Source organism: Gobio gobio, assembly GCF_949357685.1.
Source record: "Gobio gobio genome assembly, chromosome: 25".
Taxonomy (NCBI): domain Eukaryota; kingdom Metazoa; phylum Chordata; class Actinopteri; order Cypriniformes; family Gobionidae; genus Gobio; species Gobio gobio.
The window spans coordinates 13,294,674-13,309,868 of NC_137121.1; the positions used below are offsets into that span (position 1 = coordinate 13,294,674).

Genomic DNA, 15,195 nt, shown 5'->3' on the forward strand with positions numbered 1-15,195 from the left:
TGGCGCTGTAATTCTGCCACAGAAATACACAAAAAAAACGGAGAAGAATTGTGGCTAGAAGGGGAACAGCAACGGTCAGAAGTGAGGAAAAATCTCACAATAAAATAACAGTAAATAAAATAGTGTTTTATTAACGCCTACACCTACCCTTACAATAGGGCTGTGCGATATTGAAGAAAAGTGCGATATGCGATACCCTTGTTAAATAATGCGATATTCGATACGATATTGCTTTAAGTGTGTAAAATCTATTTCTTTCCCCAACTGATATCTTTCACTTAAAGCATAACCGACTGTGTTTACATGAATACTCATCAAGACAGCCATTTTGACACAACTGTGTGTGTATTTGACAGTTCGAGTGTGTAACAAAAAAAAGAACGGCTTGTGCGCACGTTTCGGTGTGTGTGTGTGTCAGACAGTAGACAGCACGAGACTGCAAGGAGTTGTTTTTCGCAAGTTATTGCATTTAATAACTCTTTTTACCGTCAAACAAGTCACATAAGTAACAGTCATGTGCTCGGTCTATTCTCTGCTATATGCATCGACCTAAAACGTACACTTTTCACAATGTTGAAGTAGCCTATTAAAATCATTCAGATATTGCGTGCCCTTGCGATATGCATATTGCGATATGTACATTTGCGATATTTCGATAATTTCGATATATTGCGCAGCCCTACCTTACAATAATGCAAATACAGTAATTAAATGACGCAATATTGATGTGCGCATGCCCAGTGCCTGTAGCTGTATCCCTTCTAGTCTTTACCATGCGGGACGTATATTTTCACAAAATATACGGAGTGGCTATACACACGAAAACGCAAGGGTCTTCGTTTCAGATTTATCCACTCTGGGACCCGGTTTCAGGCTCCTAAAATGCCGGATCCGTCCGGACGAAACGCTGATACGATACAAAATGTTTACGTATACAGCTAAACGCGTCTCCGTGTGACGGGGCCTTAGTAACATCATGGAACCTGATGTAGAAGAAGCGTGCATCCGGAGTGTGTGATTGGCTGCCGGCACAATTCAACATCATTCTACACCGGTTCTTAGCGCTTTCGTTGCATCATACACTCTTTTAACCCAATCACTGCGCTTTATTACGCATGAGATCGCAGCGGAGGAGTCAAACAACATGTGGAGCGGTTTCTGCACGGAACGCCGCAATGAGTTTAATACAACGCTCCCAAAGCGGATCATATACGGACGGGAGTCTTTATAACCATATTTCATATACTCCATTTCAGTGGTTTTCAAAACCTGTCCGGGAGGCACCCCAGCCCTGCACATTTCGTGTGTCTCCCTCATTTATCACACCTGATTCAACTCATCAGCTCGTTAGTAGAGACTGCACAAACTAAATTGGGTGTGTCTAATAAGGGAGACATACAAAATGGGCAGGACTGGGGTGCCTTCAGGACAGGTGTGAAAACCACTGCTCTGGTGCTCTAGACATGAACCAGCACCATGTGCACATATTTAATCACGTCTTCTTCAAATGAAATATATATGCAAATAAGGACACTGATACAGCCGTACGTCTGATATTGAACACGATGACATGACGAATTATTCTGATACACGGTATACAATCATGTATACCGAAAATATAAAGAACAAATGGGCAAAAACTAACTAGGCTATGCCTTTATTTAAACTGTTAAACTGATGCGTGTCATTTTTTCAGAGACTGTAGTGCTGGTAAATGTAAATGAAAATATTATTATTAAATGTTCTTCCACGTTACTCCCTCGTTCTTGGGAGTTTGTTGTTATATAGGGTTACATTTATTAAAATGGATCAAGGTGCGCTCAACTAGGGCTGGGCCCATAAACGATATCACATCGAATCGCGATAAAATCAATAACGATGATAAGCTCTGGACATTTTTACTCGATATAGATCACTCTAACACCCAATCACACAGCAGAAATAAACGCGACAACAGCCAGTCAGCGTGCAGCTTTTAACTTGCACATCAAAAGTACACGCTCTACTGGCAAAGAAAACTTGACTCGAGAAAGAATAAGTGAGTGGAAGCCGCGATGAACGTTAAAGGGTTAGTTCACCCAAAAATGAAAATTCTGTCATTAATTACTTACCCTCATGTCGTTCGACACCCGTAAGATCTCTGTTCATCTTCGGAACACAAATGAAGATATTTTAGTTGAAATCCGATCGCTCAGAAAGGCCTCCATTGGCACAATGCACTGTACACTCTCAAGACCCATAAAAGGTTCTAAAGACGTCGTTACAAAGTCCATCTCACTACAGTGGTTCTACAATAACTTTATAAAGTGACGAGAATAGTTTTTGTGCGAAAAAAAACCTAAATAACGACTTACATAGTGATGAACGATTTCAAAATAATGCATCATGAAGCTTCAAAGCGTTATGAATCAGCGAGTCGAATCATGATTCGGATCGCGTGTCAAACCGCCAAACTGCTGAAATCAGTTGACTTTGGTGATTCAAACCGCTGAATCGACTCACTGATTCATAACGCTTCATGATGCTGTGTTTGGAAATCGGTCATCATGATAGAAGTAGTTATTTAGGGGTTTTTTTGCGCACAAAAACTATTCTCGTCACTTTATAAAGTTATTGTAGAACCACTGTAGTGAGATGGACTTTGTAACGACGTCTTTAGTACCTTTTATGGGTCTTGAGAATGTAAAGTGCATGTGCCAATGGAGGCCTTTCTGAGCCATCGGATTTCAACTGAAATATCTTCATTTGTGTTCCGAAGATGAATGGAGGTCTTACGGGTGTCGAACGACATGAGGGTAAGTAATTAATGACATAATTTTCATTTTCATTTTCATTCTTTAAATCAAAAGTGAAATTAGCCTCGAGTTATTATCCAAAGACGACAACAAATTTGTTGATAAAAGGTAGCACGAATTGTTACTTATTTGAAGCGCGCCACACAGACGGCTCGGGTCAAAGTCCAAACGGCAGCGCAGCGCGAGCTCACTACAGCAGATCCGTTCACTCTGATCGGTCACGCGAGCACTAAACAGCGCTGTGAGATTCAGTGAGAAGCGCGTGCATTCTGCAAAAAACACAAATGTCTCTGTGATTTTAACTATTTTAAAGCCAGACAAAACAGCGCTGACAAACAGGAGAAACACTGTGCTCAATGATACAGTCAGAAGGCTTTTCGATCTTATCCATAATTTACCATGAATTTACTGTTGTGACACTAACTGCACCATGGTACTGTGACAGAAATGTGGGATATTCATATAGAACTGCATTATATTATTAATGTAGTAGACATGTATTAAAGGAGTAATGGAATATTATTACAGTATTTTTATTTAGCTATAGAATCTGTGCATTTATAGGCTACTAAATATTTTTAGGCTACTGTTTTTCACACAAATACAGAAGAAACCATATAGCCTAGATACATTTTACCATGGCAGTGAAGAGTTATATGCGTGTTTTTAACTGTGGTTATCATGATCTAAATCTATGATACAATGGAAGACCAATGGTTCATTTTAATAAAACTCTGTCATATATCTTCAGCTGCAGTGTTATGACTAAGTCAGGCGACACAAACCTGTTTCATGACTAGAAACAATATCACCCATTAGCACATGCAGAAACTAAGACATTCATTTATTCTATTAAGAAATGTATTTAAGGAAAAATGACTGGAAAAGTGTAAGGATTTCAAAAACGTGAAGTGTTTGTCATATTCTTTCCATAAAGAGTAGTTTAAAACCACAATTAACAGTCTGGTTTCTAGAACTTTCACTTAGGAGCAAAAATCCATCTTGATAATTATCAATATCGACTGATATAAAAATATTTTATCGAGATATTTGCCCATATCGCCCAGCCCTACCCTCAACTCTCTCCGTGGTAATATTTTAATATTAATGGATCTGCATAATGAGCGTGTTGCAGGTTTGTGTTTTATTGGTTTTTCCACAGCTTTACACGCCCATTTACTGAGTGACTAATCTTTATTATAAAAAATAAATAAAGGTTGTTCAATGGTTCAAGGGAACAGTAATAATGCTCTTGACATTCATTCAAGGTTCTCCAGATTCATCAATGGGTCTTTAGGGATTAATAAAGGTCTTGATATTTATTATGGATATATCTGGAGAAGCTATAAGAATCATTAAGAATTTTATCAATCTCCAAAAAAAAACCATTGATAAATCTGAAGAACCTAGGAGGAACATCAAGAATGTTATTAATCTCCAAAGAACCAATTAGTATATAATAAAATATAAAGGTTCTTGTTGTGGACAGACAAATAGACAGACAGCAGAATAGACAGACAGACAGTTAGACCGAGACAGACAGACAGTTAGACCGAGACAGTTAGACCGAGACAGACAGACAGTTAGACCGAAACAGACAGACAGACAGAATGATAGACAAACACAGACAGACAGATAGAAATAGCAATAGACCGACACAGACAGACAGACAGACAGACAGAACGATAGACCGACACAGACAGACACACAGACAGACAGACAGATAGATAGAAATAGCAATAGACCAACACAAACAGACAGATAGACAGACACAGATAGACAGAGTGACAGACTGATAAATAGACTGACACAGACAGATAGACAGAGAGAACGATAGATGAACACAGACAGACAGATAGAAATAGCAATAGACTGACACAGACAGACCAGACAGAACGATAGACCAACACAGACAGGATAGAACGATAGACCATCACAGACAGACAGAAAGATAGATAGACACAGACAGACAGACAGATAGACAGATAGATAGACACAGACAGAAAGATAAGACAGAGCGATAGACCGACACAGACAGAACGATAGACAGACACAGACAGACAGAACGATAGACTGACACAGATAGACAAATAGATAGAGCGATAGAACGACACAGACAAACTGATAGATAGATAGATAGATAGATAGATAGATAGATAGATAGATAGATAGATAGATAGATAGATAGATAGATAGATAGATAGATAGATAGATAGATAGATAGATAGATAGATAGATAGATAGATAGATAGATAGATAGATAGATAGATAGATAGATAGATAGATAGATAGATAGATAGATAGATAGATAGATAGATAGATAGAACGACACAGACAAACTGATAGATAGATAGATAGATAGATAGATAGATAGATAGATAGATAGATAGATAGATAGATAGATAGATAGATAGATAGATAGATAGATAGATAGATAGATAGATAGATAGATAGATAGATAGATAGATAGATAGAACGACACAGACAAACTGATAGATAGATAGATAGATAGATAGATAGATAGATAGATAGATAGATAGATAGATAGATAGATAGATAGATAGATAGATAGATAGATAGATAGATAGATAGATAGATAGATAGATAGATAGATAGATAGATAGATAGATAGATAGATAGATAGATAGATAGATAGATAGAACGACACAGACAAACTGATAGATAGATAGATAGATAGATAGATAGATAGATAGATAGATAGATAGATAGAACGACACAGACAAACTGATAGATAGATAGATAGATAGATAGATAGATAGATAGATAGATAGATAGATAGATAGATAGATAGATAGATAGATAGATAGATAGATAGATAGATAGATAGATAGATAGATAGATAGATAGATAGATAGATAGATAGATAGATAGATAGATAGATAGAACGACACAGACAAACTGATAGATAGATAGATAGATAGATAGATAGATAGAACGACACAGACAAACTGATAGATAGATAGATAGATAGATAGATAGATAGATAGATAGATAGATAGATAGATAGATAGATAGATAGATAGATAGATAGATAGATAGATAGATAGATAGATAGATAGATAGATAGATAGATAGATAGATAGATAGATATACAAACAGACAGAGCGATAGACACAGACAGACAGACAAAGGGATAGACCAACACAGACAGATAGACAGACAGATTGTGATAGATAGAGTGAAAAAGAAATGGGAAAACAGATGAACATTAGCAACTTCGTAATGATTTTAGTCAACGGGCCAGAGATCTGAGTACAAAAGCAAAGCAAGCCTGGTTTCAATGGACATTTAAACACTGTGGCTTACTAGAGGAAACCAAATCCAGCAAAAGTCCAGCCATAAATTTCAGCCACAGCGTGAAGATCGCTAATCTCCCTAAACAGATGTCCCTAGGAGAACTCATTTCCACTCTATAACCAAGCACCCATATGACTTAGGAACTTCCGCTCTTCTCCCGACTTTTGTAGTGCCAGGAGGGGTAGTTGAGAGCACCTGGGCCCACCGGGCTCCTCCTTTGTAGAAGAAGAGCACAAAGAAACAGCTGAAGGAGTCTGAGCTTGTCACCAGAATTAACCGTCTACAGAAGGGAGGAGCACAAAGGAGGCTAGAGGTTTACGAACACGTGAAGAGTCCTGGAAAGTGGGGAAAAGAGCTTCAAATGAAAAGCTGCTCAGCTCATTCACTATCTCTGCTTTCTTCCTCCGTCCTCAATCTCCTTTTACCTACCTGAGCTGTCTGATTACGATCAAAACCGGTCGCTCACTTCCTCCAACCCATATCAGCAAGAGACCATACAGTAAAGCGGAGAGATAGCGTTAAAGAAAACATGCAAGTATGCAAACACGCAAAGCGTTTAAAAAAACTAAACAAAGTGAACACTGTGACGCCTTCTTATGATCCTAGTGAAATAATGCACACGTTTCAATTTTCAAAATACATCTTTAAATCCATCTATTAAACTACATAAAAATAACAATAAAACACAAACGTCCTGGCCAATAACAGGGACTGGATGCTACATTTCCTTCATTTTCCCCCAATAACTCCTTTTATTCAAATGCAAACTAGTTTAATTAGCTTAAGGAGTGATTGACATTGGCAGTAGGAGCTTGACAATTGCATCAAAAGTTTTGTGGTTTTTGTTATGCTAAAATTCAACAAGGCCTTTTGTTGCTCACGCATGTTAAATTAGCAATACACGCAACCGGTTTTACTCAACGACTTTTATCTTACAATTCACAAAAATTGAAAAAGGTTATACTGGGTTACTACTTATTAAATCTATATTAATACTACTAGAACGAGTCGAGGCGCTGACATTTGCAGTTATGCTTGCTGGCAGACATTACCAACCTTACATAGCGGCATGTCAACAAATGAACCACTTTGCTATTGACGTGACCTGAATAAATCAGGTTTTCCTCCAAACATTTAAGAACACCGAGCCCACACTCCAAAGAAACAATAACATGACGTTCTGTTCTCATAATTGCAATATAATAGCATGTAATAATGCCACAGCGGCAGCATTCAAACAAAGTAGCCTGCAATAATTTAGGTAACTTTCAGCCAAGAAGAAGGAGGTTTTGTTCCCTCAATTTTACAATTAAAGGTTCTCCAATGGATTCTTGATATTACAAGCTTTTTATATTATAATCTTGTTTTATGGGTTCTTTAAAGGACACTTATATAAATGGTTTTCTTACAGTGCAATTAAGAAAATGTAAGCAAATCGTTCTTTGTGGAACTTATTGAAGGTTTTCCAATAGAATCAGGTTGTAAAACCTTTTTAGATCTAACCTTTACTTTTTATAGGATTGGAAAGAAATGGATTGTTTGGATGTTGGATGGATGTTTTGACAATTTGGTAACACTATATTATAACTTTTAATAAGAAGTCATTCGCAAACCCTATACTAAAAATGCTGGGTAGAAAATGGACAAAACCAGCGATTGGGTTGTTTTAACCCGATGGGGTTGTGTTAAATGTTAGTTTAGGCAGTTTTATTTAACCCAAATAATGTTTAAATTACTATATGGCTGGCTTAAAATGAACCCAAAATAGGTTGGAAATTAAAAATTAGACACATAATTACTAATAAGCTATTTAATATATGTTTATCGTTTAATAATTATTCATTAATCTTATTTATAAATGTTCATTTATTAAACATATTAATAAACATTATTTTGACATATTTCAGGTTCATTTTAAGCCAGCTATTACAATAGTTGAGTTCAATAAAACCACCCAACAGGTTGGGCAAACCTTTAACCCAACTGCCAGGTTAAAACAACCCAATCCCTGGGTTTGTCCATTTTCAACCCAACTTGGGTTGTTTTTTAGAGTGGATTGCTCAAGTGTTCATGTGCATTCAACTCTGAATATTTCTTACAAAATGTAAATCAAAGCATTTCTAACTATTCCAATGTACATTAACTGACCATCTTAAGCACTATTTATGCAATTAGGTTTGTTGGAATGGATTAGTAGCATTGACTATTATAAGGCTGGTAAACTTTAAGAAAAAGTTATGAATACAAGACAAATAGTTGAGCATTGCATATTTTATGACTCAATCCATCTGAATTAAAATATTCACACGGTTCTGCTGACTTCCCCCAGAAATAAAACCAAACCAGAGTTCAATCCCTCTCTCTCTCTTGCTAGGCGTGAATACAAACATGATCCCAGCAAACCAATAATGAGTACATGGTGCTAAAACTATAAATATTTAAGCACAGGCCTGTTTGAACGCCCATTTCTCACCAGTAACTGTAACAGCAAAGTTGTCAGCAATGCTGCCCAATAACATTATGAAACTATATGATATTAATCATTTGTGTACAAGTTTTTTCAAAATAGACATGTTTGTTTCCAATAGCCTATATAGGGAGTTGACAAATATATTAAAAAGTTGATATACCCTACATTTTAGAAATATTTTGCTTATTCTTTTATTAATTACTATTCACGCAGCTTAAGATATTGAAAGACTATACTTTTAAAAAATAATTTATTGCCCTGCAGATTAATTTTAAATGAAATGGAGACTAGTTACAGACAATCAATAATATGTATACAGAATATGTACATTTCCTAAAAAATAATATTGAACACCAACTACCCATTAAGACGTATAACCTACTAACTAATTTCTAACTTTCAAATGAATGACCTATTATGCCCAAGTAATGTTAGTTAAGGTAATGAATTTATATATTTTTTTAAAGTGTTAGTAGAACATAAATCTAGCTCTTTATATTGGAGGTCTCTGGGCTTTCTGATAGTCTTTCTTTTGTACTCTTAACCTTCAGCAGTGTTAGTTTAGCAGCAGTAATACCATTCCGATGAAGTTCAGGTAAATCAAACAGACTTTAAAATGGTTTTACAAACCCATTTTAATAACTTTACACTGTTTTCTCGCTGTTTGACATCCGACACCACCGAGGCCTCCATAACACACAAGCAGAATGGTTTACGCGTCCTGAGAGCTAAAAAACTCCGATAAAACATGTCAAATACTTTAAGCAGACAACACCAAATGTTGATTTTAGTTTTAAAGCTTCCAGAAGTGCACATCTGGGTTCACAGACCTGCCGCAGACTATAGTTCGGATCAACTTTACGCAGACTTAACTCACTAAAGTTACTTCTCAAACTATTGTTGCACTATTATACATCTTCTATAAAATACATGCTCGTGCGAGACCAAACAAAATACGCAGAAACTTGCACGAAACTAACCGTGCCCTAGTTTGCTTCGCGCTCGTGCGTTTTACTTTGTATCACATTGTTCGCGGAGATATAATGACTCCAACACCTCAGAGCTGTAGGAAAAACTCAACAAAAACTATTTTACTCACCACGAATCACCGTCAGACTACAACAAAGCAGCAGTTCCAGCAATAAAATCTCCATCGCAAGCGCTCCGGGCTTTAATTCCATAATCCCAGCTCCATTTCTTCGAGGTATTGGTGTTAGGAGAAAGTTTGTAGTCCGTAGGTCGATCAGTCGGACTTTTTTTTTTCGCCCGAGCGACTCTTCTAGCGATAGTAGAGGAGGCACGAGGAGGGGAATGACTGACAGCGGAAACTGATCGACGTCATCAAGTGGGATTGTGCGGCGCTGTGGCGCGTTCGCCTGGACAGTCCATTGGAAGAGTAGAGCGAACCGAACAAGACCCACACACACTGTGTAAACTCTTAGTCATTTTGAAAAATACCACAGTACGTTTTAAGATAAATGTACAATATAAATCTTTACTATCACTTTTTATCAATTGAACACATCCTTACTGAATAAAAGTATAATTTCTTTCAAAAAAAGAAAGAAAACTTTTGAACAGCAGTGTATATTGTTACTAAAGATTTCTATTTTAAATAAACTTTTTATTCATCAAAGAATCCTAAAAAGTTATCACAGGTTATAAAAAATATCAAGCAGCACAACTGTTTCCAACATTAATAATAAATCAGCTTATTATAATGATTTCTGAAGGATCATGTGACACTGAAGACTGGAGTAATGGCTGATGAAAATTCAGCTTTACATCACAGAAATAAATTATATTTTAAAGTATATTCAAATAGAAAACCATTATTTTAAATTGTAATAATATTTCACAATATTACAGTTTTTTCTGTATATTTTATCAAATAAATGCAGGCTTGCTGAAGAGACTTCTTTCAAAAACACAGGTACTGTATGTATATGTGTGTGTGTATATATATATATATATATATATATATATATATATATATATATATATATATATATATATATATATATATATATATATATATATATATATATATATATATACGAGAATACGAGAAGACATTTTTTTTATAAAAAATTATGAAATAAAGACAAATATTTATTATAGCCTATATATATAAATTTTATTTTATTTTTAGTTTCTTTGTCTTTTGTCTTTTTTCATCATTTTTTATTTTCTCTTTTCATTTTTATGTTTTTTTATGTTGTATTTAGTTTTTTTAGGTAATGTTTACTTTTTCTTTTTTTGTCTTTTGCCTTTTTTCATCATTTTTTATTTAATTTTTTTCTTCTCATTTTTATGTTTTTATGTTAGTTTTTTAGGTAATGTTTACTGTTTCTTATTTTTTTTGTCTTTTGCTTTTTTTCATCATTTATTTTTTATTTTTTTTCTTCTAATTTTTATGTTTTTTTATGTTGTATTTAGTTTTTTAGGTAATATTTACTGCTTTATTATGATGTTGTGTTACCATGATGGTGTTTTATGTTTGTGTATCACCGTGATCTTCCGTTATGTTATCATGTGGGTGTCCAAATTTGTTATCAGTACAAACAGTAAAACCAGATTTTAATCACTCAAATAGGCTGGTATTAACATGATTTATTGACATATACTGATAAAAAATATAGTCAACAAACATCAATATTGTCAAATAATGATCTAAAGGTCTGATTGCTTTTCTTTTCTTTTTTTTCCTTTTTTGTAAGACTTTACGGTTTGTGTCTACACAGAAATTGACTTTCAGAAATAAACTCTTTAAAGTAAAAAGAGCAGAACAGCATGTTAAACTCAATTCTGATTTATTTAAAATACTGTTAAGTCTTTGAGAATGCACTGACTTGAAATCACATTTTGATTAGCTATATTTAATAATAAGGATGTACAATGACTAATTGCGATGTCTTAAATCATATACTATCTATATATACACTATAGCCAGGGTTGTCAATGGGAAGGACAATGGGATCTCTTGTACTGGGTCTTGATGAAGGGGGCCCACTATAGGTCCACTATGGTATAGCCTACACATCAGGGGGAAGTGAGAGGTATGACATGACTATCTTAACAGTTTCATTTCTGTTTTATTTTTTATTTTAAATAAAAAGGGAAAAATACAATGTTGTGTCATTTCAGTGGAAGTGAAGTGATGTTAGACCTTATTGCATACCCTGAACTCATGCGGCTTCTAGTATTTCAGGGGATTTTTAGTAGAAAGAGCATCAATGTTTGAAGATTTAGAATGATAGAATTATTAGAATTATACAAATATTTTAGGGAAATAAAAATATACTCAAATAAGTAAATTGCTATTCCGTATGACTCTTCTGGTATATTATACTCTTTTTATTTTTATAATATATTTTTATAATATATGATTTTTATAATATATGTGACCCTGGAAACACAAAACCAGCCATAACCAGTCAGGGTAATTTTTTTTTTTATTGAGATTTATACATCATCTGAAAGCTGAATAAATAAGCCATTGATGTATGGGTTTGTTAGGATAGGACAATATTTGGCAGAGATGCAACTATTAGAAAATCTGGAATCTGAGGGTGCAAAAAAAAATCTAAATATTGAAAAAATCGCCTTTAAAGTTGTCCAAATGAAATCTTTAGCAATGCATATTACTACTAATAATAATTTTTTTATATATTTATGGTAGGAAATGTACAAAATATCTTCATGGAACATGATCTTTACTTAATATCCTAATGATTTTTGGCATAAAAGAAAAATTTATCATTTTGACCCATAAATTGTTGGCTATTGCCACAAATACTCCTGCAGTTTATGACTGGTTTTGTGCTCCAGGGTCACATATGTATATTTAAAAGTATCTCAGATTATAGAATTTGGGAGAACTTGATGAGACACATATGAGTTCTCTGATTGCAGATTTTCAAATATAAGTTCTGAAACACTTTAAACCACAATGCTCAAAATAATGAATTGGTTTAATTAGAGCCAACTCAAATGAAACAAATTAGTTCAATCAAATGAACTTTTATGAGTATTTAGAACTTTCTTTTTCTTTTGAGTTCACAAAACTGACACATTTTAAGTAATCAGAATTGTTTAAATGTTTTGAGTTTTATGAACTTGTTTCTTTTAATTCAGACTAAAGCCCAGTTTCCACCAAAATTACCTGGACAATTTATCCCAGGAACTTTTTTTCCCCCATACCTGCTGCTGTCTGCGTTTCCATTGCGGTCAAAAGTACCGTGAAGATTAGTCCGTTACATAGGACTGCGCAACTTTCAAGAGCCCACTGGATTTTGTCCACCGCAAATAAACATATAAAGCTTGAACCTCGTTGTTGATTTGAATAGCAAATTACTCTTACTGCACGCACCGCAACAGACTTTTAGGTTGAATTAAAATGCTGCATGAGCTCAACCAATCAGGATATTCAGCGCCCAAGTCCCACCAAGTTCCTGAACTTTGAAAAAGTACCTATCAAGCAGGGGCATTTTGAGGGGGAAATCTTTACCCGGAACTTTATTTAGACCCCGGTTACTGCGGTCGAAACACAAGTACCACCCAAAAGTCCCTATAGTTCCTGGAGAAAGTTCCCGCGGAGGAAACGCGGCTTAACTTAAATTGAACTTAAACTTAAACTGGGCTGGGATTTCTATTTCCCAGCATGATTTTCCACAATGAAAAGGAAGAGTAAATTCTTAAATTAAGTGTATATTATGTTTTTTGTGCAAGATGAATGTTTATTGGGAGATTTAGTAGTGTTTTATGGTGACGAGTGGAGTGTTACATGTTAAATGTTATATATTGCTGTACTCATTCAGCAAGTGCTATGCTATGCAATTAGTGTTACCAATCAGTAAGGAAGCATTTATTGCATTAGCTAGTTAAAGCTAGACATGTTTCCACTACTAAACATATTTAAGTTGATCGTTTAAATTTAAATGTATGAACTAGCTTACTCAAATATTTGAAGTTAAGAGCAATTCAAATGTATGAGTACTTTACATTTCTTTACTCAATTCTTTTGTATTATTATTATTATACAGTGTAGGAGTTTTGAAGTAAGTGACTGACACATCAATTCTTCATTGTACTCCAGAAAACGGCAGCTTAAACATGCCAAGCTTGGCACAGCCTTCTCCTTTTAGTTGCTAGCCTGTTATGTTTCTTTATGCTCATATGAAAGCTCATGTTATAAAAGAGTAAAATACAATGATGCAAATTCATTTCGGCCTCTTTCATGAGTCCTAAGGTGCTGTAAACATCAAGGATCAAACTGAACCCCTGGCGGACTGAAAGCCCTCATTGGGTTGAATGGTAAAGTTCTGCAAGCAACTCCAAATCCAAAGTGAAAGCACATGTGCGCGGTAGTGCGTGTGAGCGAAGCAGGCAGTAATTCCCGGGCCTAGAGAAATATGCTGTAATGAAACCTGCCTTTACAGTCACCTGTGCAATATAGCTCTCGGCGTTCTCTTTGATCCACCGAGCACGGCGCGTAAATAAAAAATCACTTTCTCCACTGCCCGTTGTTACTTTTGAATATTAGACTTTGTATTAATGCATACAAGACCTAATGCAAGACATATTTCGCGCGTAACCGATGCCATCTGGAACAAGTCCTCTTAAAACAAAGGGTTTATAGAGGCATCATGTCAATGTGCTTTGCACTAACCCTGTTGCTTGCTACCTACTTTTCAGTGGAGATTCATAGTCGGCCTGAAGCCGTGCTGAAATATGTGTCTGCCGCTTAGTTGCACAACCATGGAAAACAGCAATATTGTGCTGAAAGTTGTGGCAAATAAACGGCTAATAACCGAGTATCAATACCAAACTATCAAAACAAATGAGAGGCCCACTGTTTTGTTTGGAGAGCGAGGTTAGCGTTTTTATTGGAAATTCATCGGTATTGTTTCTCTTTTGGCATGAAGTTCAAATTTAGGATGTAGAAATGCCAAAAGAAAGCGAGAGATTGGGAAATTTTGAGGCCTGAGACAATTCTTTGGAGAATTACGAAAATGCAGCACTCGACAAGAAATGTGGTAATCATAGGTTGTGAAAAGATGGTTTTTAAGGCCAGATCAGGTCAGCAACTAGTCACACAACTGCTTGGAGAAGATAACAACGCATGAACTCCATGTTCTGTCCCGTGCTTCTCTAATAAAACCCACATTTCGTGTAAACGTTGTTGTGCTTCCCCCAAAACAAAACGTCCCCTGGTGAGCTTGTTGTAAAGGTGTCGGCCCACCTTCCTTCCAACTCGTTATTTTCTTCCTTGCCAATTAAACTTCCAGACCTTTAAAATTAGACAATGTGCATCGCACATTTCCAAGGTGCAATTATTGTCCGACAGATGTGGCTTGTTTATGTGTGGCATCTTGTTTACTCCAAAGGCTGACTGATATATGCACTACTCATAAAACACTTTAAAACCATGGGAAACATGGGGCCCACTGGCTCCAAAAGCAAAGCGATGGAGCCCTTGAACTTATGCGTCCATTTATGCTTGGTCATGAACAGGTCAGAATCATTTTCTGCGCTGATTTTGAAGCAAAATGGATTTAAACATGCTAAAATGCGTTAAATGGGTAGTTCACTGAACAATTAAAATTCTGT

General features: G+C 35.5%; 1 protein-coding gene across 1 annotated transcript in view; it reads right to left on the bottom strand.

Moving 5' to 3' along the window:
• Positions 1–9,828, bottom strand: part of lrp5 (low density lipoprotein receptor-related protein 5) — a 76,074-nt gene extending 66,246 nt beyond the window's left edge. The window contains exon 1 of the mRNA XM_079809936.1: positions 9,683–9,828. Coding sequence (XP_079666062.1) covers positions 9,683–9,764 — 82 coding nt within the window. The 5' untranslated portion in view covers positions 9,765–9,828. The remainder of the gene's footprint in view (positions 1–9,682) is intronic.
• Positions 9,829–15,195: the final 5,367 nt, after the last annotated feature.